Raw genomic sequence first — 23472 nt, 5'->3', positions numbered from 1 at the left:
GGCATGAGCATCCGCCACTGACTCTAAACGTTATTTTTTTTTTTTGTGCTGTCCATTGTGCAGATGTTGCAGTGAAAATTCAAATGAAGATTGCGATGTATGAATTTGGAACTGTATCAGATTGTAGAGCACCCGTTAATTTCCGACCGTGGATTGAACTAAAGAGACATGGAGATGAGAGATGTAACAGGTGTTTGAGTGCCTCTCGTCACCATGCAGCTGGTACATTACACAAAGCATTTAGCATACAAAGAATACAGAGATGCAGTATAATGTCATTTGCATGTCGAATTAACAGGTTTGTAAAGGTTCAAACATCTGTAATATCTTAAATCAGTAACTATGCGACAAAGTACTCCCTCACTGCGCACACTTACACTAAATTCAGCAAGAGGTCAACGCTGCTGACGGCTGCACATGAGAGAGGGAGAGCAGATTATCTTGCACAGCTTCTGGCATTACAGTTTGATATAAAAACAAATTTGATTTGATCTGTATTAATTGTTTACTAATTCGCAGCTGCACTGTAAAGTGAAAAAGTGTGCGGGAAATTCCCACATTATGAACGTGGAACTTGCGGGAATTATTATAATTGTGTGCAATACCCCCAATCCCGTGCCAAATTTCAGGCCCTGCATTCTGTATTATTTTAAAATATAAAAGTTGGCTTGGTTCCCCTCCTTTATATAAAGGAGGGGAACCAATAATAAATATATATATAAAAACATTAATGAAAATCTGCGTTATTTTTCCCCCCTCTTATAAACGGTAAGACAGGCCAAATAAAAGGTCATCATCGGCCAACTTTGGGCTACGGGCCCTGGTTTGGACGTTTCTGCTCTAAAGGATATGCGGCCTCTTTACCTTTTTATTTATCTGCTTTCGGCCTGGTGGTCAGGTGAACCACCACACCTGATCTGTCAAGTTGTTGCAAAGTTGTAGGATTGCAGCATTTTTAGCCACCTGATCCTTCAGATGCATTTTAAGAACCTTCTGTGATACAGTGACTCTCGACTTTTGAATACTTTTGCCACAGGCAGAAAACAGCCCATGCCAGGACTATTTTATTCCACTGTGCCTAGCACATTTTGCCTGACTGCAGGTCCTGTAAACTAATTCTTTATTTTGGTCCTCCCTGAGGTGAAAAAATCCTAAGGCTCCATCCTAGTACCTAAAAACTGTTTCCTGCTGACTGTTTCCTATTGTGCACCAATGTACAAAATGAGATCAAGGTTACAGAGCTCCAACTGCCTTCTAATTTAGACACAATGTTGTGTCCGATAAGTTTGTAGTGTCATCTAAAGCATTTAGCACTGACAAGTAAAAATTTTTGAAAACACATTGTGTTATTGTTTTCCCATGAATTGTTTGATATATCAGCCCATAGTGTCTTTTTCTTCATTGTCAGCAGTGTTTTGAGTAGGCAGTTGAGGAGTCAAAAGGTTTGAAGTCCATTCAAAAATAGAGAGCATTCGAAAAGAGCCTCTTTCACTGTCTTTTTTTCACCATCTTGGCTGCTACATGCATGAATGAGTTTGGAATGCATCATATCTTAGCATGAATCTCCTGCATTCCCAAGCTCCCGTGGGACCATGCATGGCCCCATCGTGTCCGTTCAGAACACTGCATGCCGCTATGCTCTATTCCTCAGCCCACAGCTGCTAGAGCCGGTGGGACAGGGCTGGACGGAGGAGGGAAGCAGCAATAGACATGCTTGGCAGCTCAAAGACAGCTCAGGAGTCAGACAGGAGTCTGGTCTTGCACACACTTCTAGTTTTAACAGAGTGTACCACAGATTCAGCAGCAGGGAGTTTCTGGATTTCAAGGATGAACTTGCTCCTGTATGCTTAAAAATCTTGCAGGATAAGAGCAGTGATTGTTAGTTTAGTAAAGCTGGCGTTACACTAGCCGACTCCAAATGACTATTTTAGCTGAGGGTGTCACACTTACCAACTTTTTTCGCTCTCTTCAGTCGGAGGTATCACGCACTTGCTGAATCAGAATGGTGGAGGGGTGACAGACATAGTGACTCTCTCTTTAATTCCTTCGTCATGTAGAGCTCACTGAAATAACTGAGGAGGACAGGAGGACTGCCTGAACATAAATAATTGTAATATAGTGATTTGGGATGAAATTAATGGAGTTACTTGCAATTTGTGTATTTATCTACTCGGAGCTTACCATAGAAAGCGTGTGTATGCAGCTTTCAGTGAGTAAAGAAATGACGTTCAATAAAAAGACTTTTGTGCCTCTGCTTTATGATTTCATTAGTCATTTTAGTGTGGAAAAACACTTGTTGACCATCACTATTCTATTCTATTCACTATGAAATCGTTCAGATCAGCTTGACATCTTGTCAGTTCTTCATTAAAAGAAACTCACTGGTCACTTGACGAGACCACAAGTGTCCACCTCAGCGACTGAATTTTTTCTATCATGTTTGATGTGCTTTCCCAGTTGCTAGAACAATCAATTCAGCAAGGTTTCCTGTGTGTAAAGGGATTAACAACCTCCCTCTGGCAGATGCTAATGCATGCTCCGTCTCACTCCTACTGGCCGGTGATTATGTAAATGGTGGTTATACCTAAAAATTGGCTAGTGTGATTCTGGCTTTAGCATATGGCTAAGTATTAAGGCGCCTACACACTAGGGTTAATGCACTGGAAAGATAGAGAGGGAAAACTCTAGGGTTTGTGAAATGCTTTTGACTTGAGAACATTTACATTTTTGCTGCAACAGTCTGACGTAGGCATCCATTGATCAATGAGAATCTCAGAGAGGCAGGTCCAGTTGTGCTTTTGTGAAATCCAATTCGCTATATGACTGCCTGATTTCAAACTGACATTGCTCTGTCCACACCTTCAAAAAGGAGCTTACAAATTCAATCATAGGCTCCTATTACACTTGGCATGAACATGCGATCACCGTGATCCAATCAAACAGATCAGATTGTCACCTAATCAGAGCACAGCGCATTTACATTTGTCCACATCAAGTAGCTTCTGTGTCCAGATACCTGATTGGAACTCTCTTCCCAGTGCAGTTGTATTCTATTATGTCATCAAATACACCACCTCCCCCACGCTGACTGGAAACACGTAAACAAAGCATTGTGCATTCTCCGGTACCAACAAGATAATCATGGATATACTGTAAGAGACATTCAAAACATTGACTGCAAAAAACGTTTAAATGTACATAGAAACATTGGATAATGTTTCATGAAGTTTTATGAGAAGATAATTATGAAGATAAACTTAGTTGGTGGGTTGGCTCTATCCAATTTGTAAGAAACATTTTTTTGGTTCTGATATTACCCACATAATGTGATGTGATATCAATATCTGATGCACACTGTTAATGCTTACACAAGCCAAGAACTATTCACTTTTAAATCATGTCATTATTTTGTCTTCAGTCAAACAGTTAATAATTTCGGAATAATAAGAGCCTACCCCAGGGTTCCCCAATTAGTTTTCACCAAGGGCCAAATTCTGTGAACAACACAGTCAAGGGCCACGGCCGTCGATGTAATGACACATTTTTTGTGCTGCTGCTATTATTATTGTTTTTATTATTAAGAGTCACGCATAAATATTTTTTTTTTTTTTGCAGTATTAGTAGCCTGTTTTATTTATTCAAACAATTATGATTTTTTTGTATTTTTGTATACAGATACACAAAACTACACAACTTTGCCTGCTGAAAAAAATTATTAACAGGCCTTTAGCGCAGGCCAAATATTTGTCTCTTGCGGGCCGGATGTGGCCCTCGGGCCGCCTATTGAGGAACCCTGACCTACACTATCTACCTACACAAGATATGAAAGCAAGCTTACATGCTGATGTTACTGTCCCCAGTCCTGATGGGAAGCTACGCAAAAATCACTAAGCTATAATGACTGTGGAATGAGGCATTTAATCATTCAAGAAAAAATAGCAAGGGATGCTTGCAGTTTTAAATAACTGTCAGAAGAAGAGTTTTACTCATGTATGATATTAATAGCATACGTCTAAAACTTAGATATTTTTATTAATAAACTATCAATATTTTTGTGTTTTTATTTAAAGCCCATAATTAACCGTGTGTAATTGTACGTTTTAAAGGGTTAGTTCACCCAAAAATGAAAATCCTCTTATGATTTACTTACCTTCAAGCCATTCCAGTTGACTTTCGTTCTTCAGCAGAACCGAAGTGAAGATTTTTATGTGCACATTTCAGCTCTTTTTGTCCATACAATAAAAGTAAACAGGTGCCATCAGGCTGCTGGCTTTTTGACGGTCCAAAATTCATATTTAGGCAGCGTAAAAGTAATCCACATGACTTCAGTCGATCAATTAATGTCTTAAGCAAATTGATAGGTTTGTGTAAGAAACAAATCGATAATGAAAATGTTTTTAATTTTAAATCGTTGCTTCCGGTTGCTGTTTGAAATTACTTAACTCACATGAAGTTCATTCCTCTGTTGTACACAAAGCGCTCGCTTCTGACCTTTTGTGTGAATGCGCCATTGTGCTCACATCACTGCATCGACTGCTGGCAGGAAGCAATTTTTTAAAAGTTAAAGTTTTAATTATTGATTTATTTTTTACACAAACCTATTGATTTGCTTCAGAAGACATTAACTGATTGACTGGAGTCATGTTGATTACTTTTATGCTGCCTAAATATGCCTTTTGCACTGTCACATAGCCGTTAGACTGATGGAACATATGTACGCCATAAACGTACCTGCTTCTTAAAGTCCCTATTAATAATGACACAATGTTCTTTTTTGCTCTGTGATGTCATGAAATAGTATGCAGTATGTGCCCTGCAGAATATTCAGTGCAAGCCCCGCATACACTTAATTTGACGTTTTGTCATTGCTTTGTATAAATTAGGTTCCCGTGACGAGTGTCATGTATAAACAATGATATACACCACTGCTCTGTGTATGACCGCAAGGTATTTTAGAATACGATTGAGAAATTAGTCCGTTCAAACATTTACATGCCTAATATTTTTGTTTTAAACAGATTTTAGATCTACACCACCCCTTACAATCAAATGGAAATTTCATTCGGATTCAACTCAGTCAGATAATTTTTGTGATTACATAATGGCTTTTCAATCCGATCGAGTTATCGGATTAAAAACGGACTATTTGGTTGCATGTAAACGTGACTACTGATATCTGATCACAATGCGTTTCCGACTACCTTGGGATCAGGACAAGCAGATTAGAACACATTCCGATCACAAACGCGTTTACACTTGTCTTTTCAATGCTTTGAATTTTTTTTTTTTCCCTGATTTCTTCTTCTGTTTTTGTGTATCTCATACTAAATTGTTTCAAAAATTCAAGCTAAATCTAACATAAAACAAAGGCAATCGGAGTAAACACAAAATACAGTTTTTAAATGTTAATGTTAATTATTGAAGCAAAAAAGTTATCCAATACCAACTGGGCCTGTGTGAAACAGTATTTGCCTCCTTAGTTACTAAATCCCCAAATCTTTGAAACTGCATTCATAATGGGGTTCAGCTGGACTAGACACACCCAGGCCTGATTACTGCCAGCCCTGTTCAATCTAATCAATACCTAAATAGAACTTTTTCAGCAGTATTAAGTTGGTTAAAATTTCTCACCTAGTAGAACACTATGCCAAGGTCGAAAGAAATTCCAGAAATTGAGGAAAAAGGTGATTGAAATCAATCATCAGTCTGGGAAGGGTTAAAAAGCTATTTCAAAGGCTCTGGGACTCCAAAAAAACCCACAGTGTGAGCCATTATCTCCAAATGGAGAAAACTTGGCACAGTAGTGAACCTTCCCAGAAGTGGCCGACCTTCCAAAATTCCTCCAAGAGCACAGCGACTCATCCAGGAAGTCACAAAAAAGCCAAGGACAATATCAAAGGAACTGCAGGCCTCGCATCAATAATAGTCACTGTTCATGACTCCACTATCAGAAAGACACTGGCCAAATCTAGCATGCATGGAAGAGTGGAATGAATTTTGCCAAAACACACCTTGATGATCCTCAAACCTTTGGGGAGAATGATCTGTGGACTGATGAAAGTGGAACTGTTTGGAAGACAGGGGTCCCGTTACATCTGGCGTAAATCAAATGCAGATTTATCCAAGATGGTGTGGGGATGCTTTGCTGCTTCAGGGCCAGGGCAACTTGCATGAATTCTGCTCTCTACCAGAAAATCCTAAAGGAGAACGTCTGGTCATCAGTCCATGAGTTGAAGCTCAAGTGCAACTGTATTATGCAGCAAGACAATGATCCAAAGCACAGGAGTAAGTCCACCTCCTGAATGGCTCAAAACAAGCAAAATTAAAGTTTTGGAGTGGTCTAGTCAAAGTCCTGACTTGAACCCGATTGAGATGCTGGGGCAGGACTTTAAACGGGCAGTTCATGCTCAAACCCTCCAATGTGGCTGATCTAAAGCAGTTCTGCAAAGAAGAGTGGGCCAAAATTCCACCGCAGCATTGTGAAACATTGATCTGCAGTTATCGGAAGCGTTTAGTTGCGGTTGTTGCTGCTAAAGGTGGCACAACCAGCTATTAAATTTAAGGGGGCAGTTAGTTTTTCACATCAGTGATATAGCTGTTGGATAACTTTTTTACTTCAATAAAAGAAAATACACTGGCGGACAGAAGTTTGGAATAATGTACAGATTTTGCTGTTTCGGAAGGAAATTAGTACTTCAGTTCACCAAAGTGGCATTCAACTGATCACAAAGTATAGTCAGGACAATACTGATGTAAAAAAACAGCACCATCACTATTTGAAAAAAGTCATTTTTGATCAAATCTAGACAGGCCACATTTCCAGAAGCCATCACTCCAACACCTTATCCTTGAGTAATCATGCTAAATTGCTAATTTAGTACTAGAAAAATCACTTACCATTATATAAAACACAGCTGAAAGCTATTTGGTTCGTTAAATGAAGCTTAACATTGTCTTTGTTTTTGAGTCATCACAGTATGCAATAGACTGGCATGTCTTGAGGTCAATATTAGGCTTTCTCTAGAAACTCGTCAGTCAATCATTGTTTTGAGGAATGAAGGTTATACAATGCTTGAAATTGCCAAAAAACTGAAGATTTCATATAAAGGTGTACACTACAGTCTTCAAAGACAAAAGACAACTGGATCTAACAAGGACAGAAAGAGATGTGGAAGGCCAGATGTACAACTAATCAAGAGGATAAGTACATCAGAGTCTATAGTTTGAGAAATAGATGACATGTCCTCAGCTGACAGCTTCATTGAATTCTACCCGCTCAACACCAGTTTCATGTACAACAGTAAAGAGAAGACTCAGGGGTGCAGGCCTTATGGGAAAAATTGCAAAGAAAAAGCCACTTTTGAAACAGAAAAACAAAAAGAAAATGTTAGAGTGGGCAAAGAAACACAGACATTGGACAACAGATAATTGGAAAAGAGTGTTATGGATCTTAATCCCATTGAGATTTTGTGGGATCAGCTAGACTGTAAGGTGCGTGAGAAGTGCCCGACAAGACAGTCATATATATTGCAAGTGCTATAGGAAGCGTGGGGTGAAATGCCACCTGAGTATCTGGGCAAACTGACAGCTAGAATGCTAAAGATCTGCAAAGCTGTCATTGCTGCATGAGAAGGATTTTTTGATGAGAACTCTTTGAAGTAGTTTAAGAAGTTCTGATTTTTTTTCTCCAAATTGTAATAGTAATTTTTCACGTTATTAATGTCCTGACTGTATATTATGATAGTTGAATGCCACTTTGGTGAATAAAAGTACCAATTTCTTTCCATAAGAGGAAAATTGGTACATTATTCCTAACTTTTAGCTGCCTGTGTGTGTGTGTGTGTGTGTGTGTGTGTGTGTGTGTGTGTGTATATATATATATATATATATATATATATATATATATATATATATATATATATATATATATATATTTGAAAACTGTATTTTTTGTTTACTCGGGTTGCCTTTGTTTTATGTTATTTCTCGTTTGAAGTTTTAAAACAAGTTAGAAAGAATGAAAAATACACAAAAATAGAAGTAATCAGGAAGGGGGCAAATACTTTTTCAAAGCACTGTATGTGGACAACTTCCAGATACAGTTTGCATTTTATTACCAAGTAGAAATGGGCCCATAGAGACCTGGGGGCTATTTTGACTTGGGCCAGTAGGCAACCGCTGAGGACAATATATACAGTGCATCCGGAAAGTATTTACAGCGCTTCACTTTTTCCACATTTTGTTATGTTACAGCCTTATTCCAAAATGGATTAAATTCATTATTTTCCTCAAAATTCTACAAACAATACCCCATAATGACAACGTGAAAGAAGTTTGTTTGAAATCTTTGCAAATTTATTAAAAAAAAAATCACATGTACATAAGTATTCACAGCCTTTGCCATGATACTCAAAATTTAGCTCAGTGCATCCTGTTTCCACTGATCATCCTTGAGATGTTTCTACAACTTGATTGGAGTCCACCTGTGGTAAATTCAGTTGATTGGACATGATTTGGAAAGGCACACACCTGTCTATATAAGGTCCCACAGTTAACAGTGCATGTCAGAGCACAAACCAAGCCATGAAGTCCAAGGAATTGTCTGTAGACCTCCGAGACAGGATTGTATCGAGGCACAGATCTGGGGAAGGGTACAGAAAAATTTCTGCAGCATTGAAGGTCCCAATGAGCACAGTGGCCTCCATCATCCATAAATGGAAGAAGTTTGGAACCACCAGGACTCTTCCTAGAGCTGGCTGCCTGGCCAAACTGAGAGATCGGGGGAGAAGGGCCTTAGTCAGGGAGGTGACCAAGAACCCAATGGTCACTCTGACAGAGCTCCAGCATTTCTCTGTGGAGAGAGGAGAACCTTCCAGAAGAACAACCATCTCTGCAGCACTCCACCAATCAGGCCTGTATGGTAGAGTGGCCAGACGGAAGCCACTCCTCAGTAAAAGGCACATGACAGCCCGCCTGGAGTTTGGCAAAAGGCACCTGAAGGACTCTCAGACCATGAGAAACAAAGATTGAACTCTTTGTCAGGCCTGAATGGCAAGCGTCATGTCTGGAGGAAACCAGGCACCGCTCATCACCTGGCCAATACCATCCCTACAGTGAAGCATGGTGGTGGCAGCATCATGCTGTGGGGATGTTTTTCAGCGGCAGGAACTGGGAGACTAGTCAGGATCGAGGGAAAGATGAATGCAGCAATGTACAGAAACATCTTTGATGAAAACCTGCTCCAGAGCGTTCTGGGGCGAAGGTTCATCTTCCAACAGGTCAACGACCCCAAGCACACAGCCAAGATAACAAAGGAGTGGCTCCGGGACAACTCTGTGAATGTCCTTGAGTGGCCCAGCCAGAGCCCAGACTTGAACCCGATTGAACATCTCTGGAGAGATCTGAAAATGGCTGTGCACTGACGCTCCCCATCCAACCTGATGGAGCTTGAGAGGTCCTGCAAAGAAGAATGGGAGAAACTGCCCAAAAATAGGTGTGCCAAGCTTGTAGCATCATACTCAAAAAGATTTGAGGCTGTAATTGGTGCCAAAGGTGCTTCAACAAAGTATTGAGCAAAGGCTGTGAATACTTATGTACATGTGATTTTTCTTTTTTTTTTCTTTTTTTTTTTTTTTTTTATAAATTTGTAAAGATTTCAAACAAACTTTTCACGTTGTCATTATGGGGTATTGTTTGTAGAATTTTGAGGAAAATAATGAATTTAATCAATTTTGGAATAAGGCTGTAACATAACAAAATGTGGAAAAAGTGAAGCGCTGTGAATACTTTCCGGATGCACTGTAAACCGCTTAGCAACGCCATAGCTCCCAGAACACCCAGAGCAATTCCTTAGCAACCACCCTCAACATCCTAGCATTGTGGTGGCAAGTTTTGCACAGGCAAGCACCACTCACATTTTCTTGAGAAAATGTAAAAATGTAGTTTATACTTGAAAAGCCTGGTCTCAGTTCTTTAATAACATTTCTCTTTATACCTGCAGCGTTTCATTCAGTATCTGGCCTCAAGAAACACCCTCTTCAATCTCAACAATTTCCTTGATAAAGGTGCATTGCAAGGTTTGTAGGGAACTTGAGCACACATCAAGTCTCCAAAGCATTAAAGAAATAAATACCTTGATGACCCCTCCCCACCACCATCTGTCTCCCTCAGGTCATGACATGTCCACATTCATCAGGCGGTACAGCAGATATCTGAACGAGAAAGCCCTTTCCTATAGACTGGTGGCTGTTGACTTCACCAAAATGAAGCGGGGGTGGGTAACTTCAGTTCTGCTTCTGTAGTATCTTCTGCCTAGAGTAAAGTTTCAGTGTTCAAACGCATGTGTCCTACAGAGACTAATCTAATCAGGCTAGCTCATTACTCCGATAATTAAGTTGTTTTTAAAAGCTGATGAAGTAGCTTTTTTTTTTTTTTTTTTTTTTTTTTTTAGACTAATTAAGATTGTAAGTGGTAAGACTCTTATTGTCTGTTTTTCTGTTTGTTTTGCAGTATTGATGGAGTCATGCGCACCATGAACACAGAGAAGCTGATCAAAACGCTGCCTATCATTCAAAACCAGCTGGATGCACTGCTGGACTTCCAGGTACTGATTTAGTTTGTTATGGATAACCTGCACGCACCCATTAAAAGAACAACATTGATGTTGATTCAGTCTGTCTTTCGGTATGATGTATTTTTTCTTGTGGATGTTTGGGTGTGTGTCTGTAGGCCAATCCTAACGAGCTGACTAATGGTGTGATCAACACTGCCTTCATGCTGCTCTTCAAAGACTCCATCCGTCTGTTTGCTGCCTACAATGAGGGCGTTATCAACCTGCTGGGTAAGAGTAATCCACCCCCTCTCACTCTGGAGTGTGTCCTACTCTCACACTCTGGTTATATTTTATTCAACTGGACTGTTCTTTGCTTTAGGTCTCGCTGTCCATTGTACATAGATATTATTAATCCGTCATTTAGAAGATGCTTTTATCTAAAGCGACTTACAGCGTGATTATTACAGAAACTATACGTACTTAGATACATGATTGTGTAGAAGTCCGAGTCACACGATGTTCCACAAAAATGTTTTTCTTAAGAATGTTATTTAATAGGCGCCTGGGTAGCTCAGCAAGTATTGACGCTGACTACCACCACTGGATTCGCGAGTTTGAATCAAGGGTGTGCTGAGTGACTCCAGCCAGGCCTCCTAAGCAACCAGATTGGCCTGGTTGCTAGGGAGGGTAGAGTCACATGGGGTAACCTCCTCGTGGTCGCGATTAGTGGCTCTCGTCCTCAATGGGGCGCGTGGTAAATTGTGCGTGGATCATGGAGAGTAGCATGAGTCTCCACATGCTGGGATTCTCTGCGGTGTCATGCACAACGAGCCACGTGATAAAATGCGCGGATTGACTTTCTCAGAATCTGAGGCAACTGAGACTTGTCCTCCGCCACCCGGATTGAGGTGAGTAACCGTGCCATCACGAGGACCTACTAAGTAGTGGGAATTGGGCATTCCAAATTAGGGAGAAAAGGGGATTAAAAAAAAAGAATGTTATTTAATATCTTCTGCTTCAATGCTATTAGTGTCTTCTGCTAATGTCAATAGGAAATATAAATTTTAGGTTCCCAAACATTCCTTTTGCAAATAGAATAGAAGTAAAAAAAGGAGTCCTGCAACAGATGGCATGGTTCCTACAGAGCCTGTATCTCAACATCATTGAGTCTGTCTGGGATTACATGAAGAGACAGAAGCATTAGAGACAGCCTAAATACATAGAACTGTCAAGTTCTCCAAGACACTTGAAACAACCTTTCTGCCAACAACCTTTAAAAACTGTGCGCAAGTGTACCTAGGTGAATTGGTGCTGTTTTAAAGGCAAAGGGTGGTCACTCCAAATATTGATTTAGTTTGTTTACTGCACTTTGTATGAAGTAAACTGATATATATATATATATATATATATATGATAACAAATTCACACACATCAGGGCTCAATGCTAAGGATTTTTTTCTACTGGCCTAGTCGGGCCAGTGCTTCAGATTTTTACTGGCCTTGCCAAAATTTTCACTGGCCCCAACACAAAAATGATAAATAGCTGTTTTTAACATCATGGCTTTAAAAATGTGTCCAAAGATAATTATTTTTTACATATATTATGTTTTTAAGACAATGTCCCCCCAAACTGAATCACATTTATAATTTGCGAGATATGATTTGTGCCTTATGTAATCCCATATAAGTGCTTTACAGATTTAAATTCATAAATACATCATATTAACCTCAGCTGTCCTGCCATTTACACATGAGTTTTTAAGTGAAGAGTTCTGTTGTGCAGATGATGTGTTTTCGGTCACCCGTTTAGTCATGCAACTTTTGGCCATGTGTAGTGTATTCACACACAGGATCAAAGATTTAATCACTGAGTTAAAGATTTGATTATTGGCTAAATGTAATAAACATATGAATCCCTGAGAAGAGACTTGCTACCAAAACAGTTGTGACGTGTAATATACATTAGGGAGATATTAGGCCTAATCTGTGAATTAAGAATGTGTATATAACATGAAATCAGACGACCTAACGACCAACACAGACTGATGCACAAAGCACAAAATCAAAAATAACTGTACACTCCAGAAATGAGACATGTAACTGGTGTTTCATGAGGATGATATGAAGTAGACTGTTTTGATTATTCATCTTCACCCTGCAGCTAAACAGCTTTGAGAATAATAGCCTAATAGCCATAGTGATCTTGCTTCTTTTCATATCAAACTCCATTATAATGTCGAATTTTTACGTTTTGAAACTAACCTAATTAAATCTATACTTTTTGGATACTGAGCAGCTCGTGATTTTTCAGGTACGTGTATAACTGGGGTTCAACAAAGTTTATTATGTTTCATTCGGCGCTTCTTCTCTAAAGGCGAATTAATGAGAGAAAATGTGCTTTTTTTTAATTTAATTTTTTTAAAGTAGTCATAAAACTAGCGCTCTGTCCCTTTACAAGAGCACATGCATGTTAAACAGACTTCGCTGCACGGAGAGACATGATGATGAGACATATGCACAGAGAGACATGGATTTTCAGTCTTATAGAAAGAAACTGTTGATTTCTCGTGTTCCAATGTGTGGATTACTGCTTTTCACCAACATGTAAAAATGAAAAATGTGGGGATTTCACGCACTGTGAACACGGAATGTGCGGGGATACTTAAAATGTTGCACAAGACGTGCAATCCAGCTATGAAATTCATTAAGTGGCTTTTTTTCCCTTCTATTTTCTACACATTGGTAATAGCTGCTGCTAGGATACATGGAAAAGAGCGAGGACAGTGCTAGGAGAGTGCGCTCGGTGTCTGCACGTGACTATGCCTTGACGCGTCCAGTATATTATGCGCTCGCGCATCTTTGTGAGCTAAATAGAATCGCGTTCGCTCGTCGGTTAGAATACTTGGTTCGCTCAGTGTAATTGTTGTGCTCTCTCGCTTGTTGATTTCTTGCACTAATGTTATAAATGCAGCACTGGCCCAATCGGGCAAGTGACAGTTCTAGCAACTGGCCCGAATCTCTCTCACACTGGCCCCGGGCCATCGCGCAGTCATTATTGTCGAGCCCTGCACATGATATATTTTTCCGGACAACGAAATACCCGACCGGTAGATAATGCACAGGGGTTCTTTGCCAGAGTAGGTTCTTTGCCAGAGAGATGTTGCCCTTTACGACTGTTGAAAAGCCATCGCTCAAAAAGTTGAACAACACACATTTTAATTGCACTTAATTTTTTTCCGGTTTCATTTGAATTTTTAGTTAAAATAAAAATGTAAGTTCAAAGTTTTAAATCAAGATGTCTTGCTTTGTGTAGGCTTAACCCTAAACTTGCTTAACGAAAATTAACCCATAGTACCACCTAGCATCCAACCAGTGGTAATACCGGTGTTTGTCGGTTTGAACATGAACATAATTAATTACCTGACATAATTAATTAACGCATGGACCAGCCATGTAAACGATCATGTCTATCCGTCACTGACTGCGTGGCTTTGCCACTTCCTGTGGATTCTAGAGACCGTTGTGCGCGAAAATCCCAGGAGATCAGCAGTTACGGAAATACTCAAACCAGCCCGTCTGGCACCAACAATCTTGCCACAGTCCAAATCACTGAGATCATATATTTTCCCCATTCTGATGGTTGATGTGAACAATAACTGAAGCTCCTGACCCGTATCTAATGATTTTATGCACTGCACTGCTGCCACATGATTGGCTGATTAGATAATCGCATGGATGATTGTTGGTACCAGACAGGCTGGTTTGTGTATTTCTGTAACTGTTTCCTGCGATTTTCACACACAACAGTCTCTAGAATTTTACCAAAAACAGAAAACATCCAGTGAGTGGCAGTTCTGTGGACAGAAATGCCTTGTTGATGAGAGAGGTCAACAGAGAATGGCCAGACTGGTTCGAACTGACAAAGTCTACGGTAACTCAGATAACCGCTCTCTACAATTGTGGTGAGAAGAATTCTGAGATGCGGGTTGGCGCAGTTTTGGCGGCACCAGAGGGACCTACACAATATTAGGCAGGTGGTTTTAATGTTGTGGCTGATCGTGTGTGTGTGTGTGTGTGTGTGTGTGTGTGTGTGTGTGTATAGACACGCACACAGTTGAAGTCAGAAGTTTACATACACCAGGTTGAAGTCATTAAAACTAATTTAACCACTCCACAGATTTCATATTAGCAAACTATAGTTTTGGCAAGTCGTTTAGGACTTCTACTTTGTGTATGACACAAATAATTTTTCCAACAATTGTTTACAGACAGATTGTTTCACTTTTAATTGACAATTCCAGTGGGTCAGAAGTTTACATACAGTAAGTTAACTGCCTTTAAGCAGCTTGGAAAATTCCAGAAAATGTCAAGCCTTTAGGCAATTAGCCAATTAGCTTCTGATAGGCTAAATGTCTAATTGGAGTCAACTGGAGGTGTACCTGTGGATGTATACCTGTGGATATATTTTAAGGCCTATCTTCTAACTCAGTGCCTCTTTGCTTGACATCATAGGAAAATCAAAAGAAATCAGCCAAGATCTCAAAAAAAATTGTGGACCTCCTCAAAGTCTGGTTCATCCTTGGGAGCAATTTCCAAATGCCTGAAGGTACCACGTTCATCTGTACAAACAATAGTATGCAAGTATAAACACCATGGGGCCACGCAGTCATCATACGCTCAGGAAGGAGACGCATTATGTCTCTTAGAGATGAACGTAGTTTGGTGCAAAGTGCAAATCAATTCCAGAACAACAGCAAAGGACCTTGTGAAGATGCTGGAGGAAACGGGTAGACAAGTATCTATATACACTGTAAAACGGGTCATCGGCATAACCTGAAAGGCTGCTCCGCAAGGAGGTCAGGGCTTTGTGATGGCCACTCCATTACCTTGACTTTGTTGTCCTTAAGCCATTTTGCCACAACTTTGGAGGTATGCTTGGGGTCATTGTCCATTTGGAAAACCCATTTGAGGTCTTGAGATGTTGCTTCAATATATCCATATAATTTTCCTTCGTCATGATGCCATCTATTTTGTGAAGTGCACCAGTCCCTCCTGCAGCGAAGCACCCCCACAACATGATGCTGCTACCCCCATGCTTCATGGTTGGGATGGTGTTCTTTGGCTTGCAAGGCTCACCCTTTTTCCTCCAAACATAATGATGGCCATTATAGGCATTTTGTTTAATCAGACCAGAGGACATTTCTCCAAAAAGTAAGATCTTTGTCCCCATGTGCATTTGCAAATTGTAGTTTGGCTTTTTTATGGTGGTTTTGGAGCAGTGGCTTCACTGCTGAGCAGCCTTTCAGGGTATGTCGATATAGAACTCGTTTTACTGTGGATATACATACTGGTCTACCTGTCTCCTCCAGCATCTTCACAAGGTCCTTTGCTGTTGTTCTGGGATTAATTTGCACTCTTCACACCAAACTACGTTCATCTCTAGGAAGAATGCGTCTCCTTCCTGAGCGGTATGATGGCTGCGTGGACCCATGGTGTTTATACTTGTGTACTATTGTTTTTACAGATGAACATGGTACCTTCAGGTGTTTGGAAATTGCTCCCAAGGATGAACCAGAATTGTGAAGGTCCACAATAGCTTTTCTGGGGTCTTGGCTGATTTCTTTTGATTTTTCCCATGATGTCAAGCAAAGAGGCACTGAGTTTGAAAGTAGGCCTCAATATACATCCACATGTACACCTCCAGTTGACTCCAATTATCCATTTAGCCTATCAGAAGCTAATTGCCTAAAGGCTTGACATCATTTTCTGGAATTTTCCAAACTGCTTAAAGGCACAGTTAACTTAGTGTATGTAAAATTCTGACCCACTGGAATTGTGATATAGTCAATTAAAAGTGAAACAATCTGTTTGTAAATAAAAAAATTACTTGTCAAGCACAAAGTAGATGTCCTAAATGACTTGCCAAAACTATAGTTTGCTAATATGAAATTTGTGCAGTAGTTAAAAAATGAGTTTTAATGACTTCAACCTAAGTGTATGTAAACTTCTGACTTCAAATGTATATATAAAACATATATATAAGCTGATGATCCAAAACATTGACCACCTGCCTAATATGCTGTTGGTCCTCCACATGCCACCAAAACAGTGCCAACCCGCAGAGGCTTGGACTCTGCAAGACCCTGAAGTCCTGTGATATTTGGCACCAAGACATTAGCAGCAGATCCTTCAAGTCCTGTAAGTTGCGATGTGGAGCCGCCATGGATTGGGCTTGTTGGTCCAGCACATCCCACAGATGCTTAATCGTATTGTGATCTGGGGAATTTGGAGGCCAGGTCAACACCTTGAACTTTTCATCATGTTCCTCAAACCATTCCCGAACAGTTCAGCGTGACGGCGCATTTTTCTGCTGAAAGATGCCACTGCTATCAGGGAATTCCATTGCCATGAAGGGGTGTACTTGGCCTGCAACGATGTTTAGGTTGGTGGCACATGTCAAATTGACGTCCACATGAATGGCCGAACCCAGGGTTTCCCAGCAGAACGTTGCCCAGAGCATCACACTCGCTCCACCGGCTTGTCGTCTTCCCACAGTGCATCCTGGTGCCATCACTTCCCCAGGTAAACAGCGCAAACGTACACGGCCATCCACGTGATGTAAAAGAAAATGGGGCTTATCGGACCAGGCAAACTTGTACTTCTCCAAAGTTCAGTTCCGACGCTCACGTGTCCATTGTGGGCGCTTTTGATGGTGGACAGAGGTTATCATGGGCACTCTGACCGGTCTGCGGCTACGCAGCCCCATACGCAGCAGGGTGCGATGCACTGTATTGTGACACATTACTCCCATAACCATCATTAAAGGTTGACCTTCAGTCAGCTCGGACCAAACAGAATTGCCTTTGTTGCCCTCACACATCGATGTACCTTGAGCGCCCAACACCCTGTTGCCGGATTTTGGTTTGTGCCTCCTCGGACCACTGTTGGTAGGTACTCACCACTGCTGACTGGGAGCACCCCCACAAGCCTTGCTGTTTCAGAAATGTTCTGACCCAGTCGTCTGGCCATAACAATTTGGCCATAGTCAAAGTCGCTCAGCCCATTTCTCCTGCATCCAACATGTTGACTACGAGAACTGATTGTTCACTTTCCATCTAATTTACCCAGACCTTGACATCTGGTCTTGTTAGGAATTGATCAACATTATTTGCTTCACCTGTGAGTGGTCATAATGTTTTGGCTCATCAGTGTACACACACACACACACACACACACACAAACACACTCAGTAACCACTTTATTAAATACACCTGCACACCTACTTATCCATGCGATTATCTAATCAGCCAATCGTGTGGCTGCAGTGCGTAAAATCATGCAGATACGGGTCAGGAGCTTCAGGTAATGTTCACAACAGAATGGGGAAAAAATGTGGTCTCAGTGATTTAGACCGTGGCATGATTGTTAGTGCCAGATGGGCTGGTTTAGGTATTTCTGTAACTGCTGATCTCCTGGGATTTTCATGCACAACAGTCTCTAGAGTTTACTCATAATGGTGCTGAAAACAAAAAACATCCAGTGAGGGGCGGTGCTGCGGACAGAAAAGCCTTGTTGATGAGAGAGGTCAATGAAGAATGGCCAGACTGGTTTGAGCGGACAGAAAGGCTAATGTAACTCAGAAATCCTCTGTACAATTGTAGCGAGCACGTTGGTTTCCACTTCTGTCAGCCAAGAACAGAAAGCTGAGGCTTTCTGTGTCTCTACCTACAAAGTTGTGATTACCAGTTCAGACCTTTAACCACTAGACTACACCACCTTTGTCTGGTGCCTGTCCCACAGATCCATTAGCCCAGTGGTTCTGGGAAGCCTTTTTGATTCTGAGGCCCCCCTACCTCCCATTGTCCAAGACAGTATTTGAAGCCTGATAAGCTATTAGTTTCACAATTAGATTAGTGTTTCCAGTAATTTCAGGAACTGCCTGTCATCATGATTTTAACTAATTTCAGCATTTAATTGATTTTATTGTATTTTAATATACCTAATTTTAAATAATTTAGTCATCTATGATCAGTTTTGTTCTTCAGATATAATGAATGCGATTTATGCTATGCTTAGGGGAGGGAGTACAGCCCAGTGCAGTTCACCCAGCAGTCATTTGTTTTATCCATATGACCCTTGTTCTCATTCTTTCATAGAAGCATCAGAAGTGTGATAGACTCTGAAGCTCCTGCTGTTCTGACTCACTGACTGCAGATACATTAACGTGATGTCCAGCTTGGAGCTTTCAGCAGAACTGAGGGTTTAATTTCTCTCCAGCCCTCACTGACTTTTGCCCTGAGCTATTTGAGCTCTAATTATTCAGCGGTTAAGTCAGTTTGTGTCATTTTCCAGAAGAGCGCCCATTAAATGATTTTTAAATTAAATTTTTTTTGACATGCCTTTTAGGTTTTAAGACTGAAAATGCATTAGAGTGCATGCCGTCTTTGATAAAGCCATAACAACAGCAGTTTATATGCCCCTGCCTCTGTCAGACAGCCGAGATGTTTTGACAGCCCTCTGATGGGTAATTGCTGTCTATCTGTTCGAGTCACTCTGTTAATCGTTCTTCTCTCTTTCTGTATTCTGTCTTTTTTTGCCCCCTTGCAGAGAAATATTTTGATATGAAGAAAAACCAGTGTAAAGACGCTTTAGACATCTACAAGAAGTTTCTATACAGGATGACTAAGCTGTCAGAGTTCCTCAAAGTGGCTGAGGTACCAAAGAGACACACACACACAAATACACAATGGATGGTGTTTTGCCCAGACAAGTCTGACGTTAGGCTGTTCAAAGGTCCATTTTTCCCCTCAACCCTTTCAGCCTCCTCATCCCTCTCTTTCTCTCTCATAACCCACAGTGCTCTGGTAGTCGGATCCACTGGTATAGATGAATGCCATGTATCTACTGTTTTGGCACTGCATTGCATTGTCCTTCATGGACTGTATCCATAAACATGTACATGCCTCCTCTACTATTTTAAAGGGAGTCAAGTTGTGTATTTTTTCCCCCCTAAATATTCCAAGTTTGTCTCTAACTACAACATTACTGATACCCCTTTTCCACGGAAATGGCTGTTTCTGGTACTGGTGCCTTAGCTGGTGATCAGCAGGGGGATCTGCGAACCCCTCTCAGAACTGTTTCCTCTGACTTGACAGCCAGATGATGATGAAACTGACTGTTACCACATAATCTGCCTACAAACACAGAGCATTGCAGTTTTACTCTGTTTTGAAATCCAATACATTTGGATACTATGACTTTGATGTAACGAACGAGTTATTTCAATATATAACGAACACAATTCAGTGTTCACAATCAGTCAGTTCACACTTACAGAATGATATTTTTTGATAATTTGATTTCAGACGAATGGGGAATGTTGGAGTCGCTAATGTAGTTGTGGTATCATACAGTGCACTTTAAGCCTGGACTGCTTCATTGATTGTAATGCGAGTGATTTAGTTTTAAGGATCTTTTTTTGTTTTGCCTTTTTTGTTGTTATTTTGAAACTAGGGTGAAAACAGGTAAACTGGTACCATTTAACTTTTAATGACAAAAAGTGTCCCACTTTACCTTCACTCTACTTGATTGAGGACATTATGCCAGATTGGGCTCCAGCACCAGGGCAGTGTTGGTGGAAAAGGGGTATGAGTTTTTACCGCATGAGGTCGTCATTGATTATTGTCCTTTCCCACTATTTTTATTGTGGCCATTAACGGCTGCTTGTCCAGCTGTGGATTCACACTGCTTGAAACATTTAAAGTTTAGAGTCCCGTCCCATCTCGCTCTCCTTCCTGACCCTGCGTAAACTAAGTTGAAGATCTTTAAGTGCTAACCGGACTCTCACTCCCTCCTCCTTTTTTTTTTTTTTTTTTTTTTTTTTTTTTATGATGATGAATTCCCATGCTGCTTCCTTTCTCTATCCAGTACTGAGAAATCCCCTCTCCAACCACTCACCCAGCCATTCGACTGTCTGGTTTCATTTACCAGTCACTCTATAATGGCTCCAAAGTGGCGCTCACTCCTACACGTCACACTCATGTAATCTACCCGACCGGCCCTTCCTCTGATGCATCAAGTATTTCAGTGTTGTGATTTGAAAATCAGGTCTCGAAGAAGAATGTCCATAACAGCGTGAGGTTCTTGTCTAATTTCCTTTTTTCCCCCCGACTGGGTCTCATTAAAAAGTTAAAAAAAAAAAATGTCTGTTAAAAGTTTAAAGCCCAAAAATGAAAATGTTATCCTTTATTCACCCTCATGTTGTTCCAAACTTGTGTGACACCCTTTTGTATAACACAAAAGGAGAAATGTAATTTCTCTCTTCAGTTGTTTTTAGTACTATTTTATGCATTTTATTTTCTTATTATTTTAATTCTATTTTACTTTCTTATTTTAAATACGATTTTTATTTTTAATCTACTTATTCTATTCTATAACATCTGTAAAGCACTTTGTAAACAGTTTTTAAAGTTGCTATATTAAGTGTTAACACTACATTAAGGTTCCATTTGTTCAAATTAATGCATTAGGTATCATGAACAGTGAACTATTTTTTATTTTTTTATTTTTTTATTTTTTTTACAGTATATATTAGTCTGTTAATATGAGTTAATGAAAATAAAATGGTTCATTGTTCGTTCATGTTAGTTCACAGTGCATTAACTAATGTTAACAAATACAACTTTTGATTTAAAAAATGTGTATGTTAAAGTTAGCATTAACCAAGATTAAGAAATTATTTAAAAGCATTGTTCAATTTTAGTTCACGTTAACTAATGTTAAAGGGATAGTTCACCCAAATAATTAAAATTTGCATAGTTTACTAACACTCATGCATCCCAGGTGTGTATGACTTTCTTCTGCTGAACACAAACAGATATGTTTTGAAGAATATCTCGGCTCTGTTGGTCCTTTCAATGCAAGTGAATTGTAGTCAGAGCTTTGAAACTCCAAAAGCACAAAGGCAGCATAAAAGTAATCCATAAGACTCCAGTGTTTAAATCCATGTCTTCTGAAGCGATATGATAGGTGTGGGTAAGAAACAAATCCATATTTATGTCCTTTTTACTATAAGTCTCCACTTTCAGTTTCAAAATGGGACAGAAAGTGGAGATTTATAGTAAAAAAGGACTTAAATATTGATCTGTTTCTAACACACACCTGTCATATCGCTTCTGATGATATGCAATGAAAGGACCAACAGAGCTGAGATATTCTTCTAAAAATAATTTGTGTTCAGCAGAAAAAAGAAAGTCATACACATCTGGCATGGCATGAGGGTGAGTAAATGAGAGAATTGAAGTTTTTGGGTGAATTATTCCTTTAACAAATGAAACCTTATTGTAAAGTGCTACCAATAAAGATGAGCTTACTTGCATACAATGACAGTGAAGGGGGACTGAGGTTGTCATTCTGCCTAACATCTCCTTTTATGTTCCATGGAAGAAAGTAAGTCATATTGGTTTGGAACAACATGAGTTTGATCAGTGATTACAGAATTGTCATTTTTGAGTGAACTATACCTTTAACCACATCACACTCCATAGTCAATCGTCTGAGACATTATCAATGTCTTTGTCCGTCTCCATTGGTCCTCTGTGGCTCACAGCATAGCATGCCATGCCTCCGTTATTTCTGTTTTTTTTATTCTTTCATTTTACTGTCACTGCATGAGGTAATGATCCTGTTATGTTTGTTCTTTTTCTTATTCCTCCCCTCCCTCGTTTGTTTGTTTACCTTTGTTTTGTTTATGACACAGCAAGTTGGGATTGATCAGGGTGACATCCCAGATCTCACTCAGGTCAGTGTACATTTCATCTCCACTTTCTGTTTTTGCTCTTTCTCATGCCGCTGCTAGATGTCGTCCATAATGCCATGTTTCTCCCTTCTTTCTCTCTTTTTTCACATGTCCTCGTCCTCTCTCTTGTCTCAGTAGTTGTTTTTGTACTCATGCTCACTATGTTTAACTGGACTTCCTGTTGCTCGTCTTCTCTCTAAGTGTTTGGTTAAGAAATGAATGTGCGAATCTCACAAAGAATTGGCGTGGTCATATTTTACCCCAAAATCAAAAGGAACTATATTTTACAAGAAAATTAAGCTATTTTTTAGGACTATCAAAGGGATAGTTCATGCCAAAATAAAAATGTTGTCATCATTACTCACCTTCATGTTGATCCAGTCCTGAATGACTTTCCTTCTTCCATGGAACCAAAAGCAAATGTTGGGCAGAGCATTAGCCATACTTTTTACTTTCATAAAATGTTTTACGTGCAATGAAAGCGAATGGCGATGGAGGGTAACATTCTGCCTAATACATCTCCTTTTGTGTTCCACAAAGGAAAGCAAGTCATACACGTTTGATAGAACATGAGGGTGAGTAAAGGATGCCAGAATTGTCATATTTGTGTGAACTATCCCTTTAAGATATTTTGCATTTCAAGACAATTAAGCACCCCTCCCCAACATTCTTGTTACAAGATGATCCAAAAAAAAAACAAAAAAAAAAACATTCTAATTATGATAATTGCCTGTTCTTGTAATTTAAAATATATATGTATATTTTGGGGTGAAATATGTCTTGGACATTTTTATGGAGTTTTCACATAAACAGTAATAGTTTTAAGACTTTGAGCTTAACATAATATATTAAACACTGCTGTCTCCATTAGTTCCCTAAATAATGTGTGTTTTGTGATTATCGTGACTTTGCAGAGCTGCTGTAGACACAGGATCTCAACAGTGTGTACAGAGTGTTCATATTTGTGTGTGTTGACACTGCAAAGTGAGATTTTACAGACTATATTGAATGAGAGGTTGCTCCCTTCAGTAACAGGTTGATTGTTGTTTGTTTCAGTCGACTAGAGGATCTTACATTGTAGGTGGTGGGTTATATGCACTGCTTGTATTTGACATAACCTGTG

General features: G+C 39.9%; 1 protein-coding gene across 4 annotated transcripts in view; it reads left to right on the top strand.

Annotated features, from left to right (window-relative positions):
• The window catches only part of LOC127440834 (phosphatidylinositol-binding clathrin assembly protein-like), a 93034-nt gene that overhangs the window by 29000 nt on the left and 40562 nt on the right, over window positions 1-23472 (top strand). For all 4 annotated transcript variants that reach the window (XM_051697819.1, XM_051697814.1, XM_051697806.1 and 1 more), the window contains exons 3-8: window positions 10001-10076; window positions 10171-10273; window positions 10510-10603; window positions 10729-10840; window positions 19160-19266; window positions 22311-22352. In XM_051697819.1, coding sequence (XP_051553779.1) covers window positions 10001-10076; window positions 10171-10273; window positions 10510-10603; window positions 10729-10840; window positions 19160-19266; window positions 22311-22352 — 534 coding nt within the window. The remainder of the gene's footprint in view (window positions 1-10000; window positions 10077-10170; window positions 10274-10509; window positions 10604-10728; window positions 10841-19159; window positions 19267-22310; window positions 22353-23472) is intronic.

This window comes from Myxocyprinus asiaticus, chromosome 1, assembly GCF_019703515.2.
Source record: "Myxocyprinus asiaticus isolate MX2 ecotype Aquarium Trade chromosome 1, UBuf_Myxa_2, whole genome shotgun sequence".
NCBI lineage: Eukaryota > Metazoa > Chordata > Actinopteri > Cypriniformes > Catostomidae > Myxocyprinus > Myxocyprinus asiaticus.
Note: the sequence above shows the minus strand (reverse complement) of the source record. Positions and strands in the feature narration are given on the sequence as shown.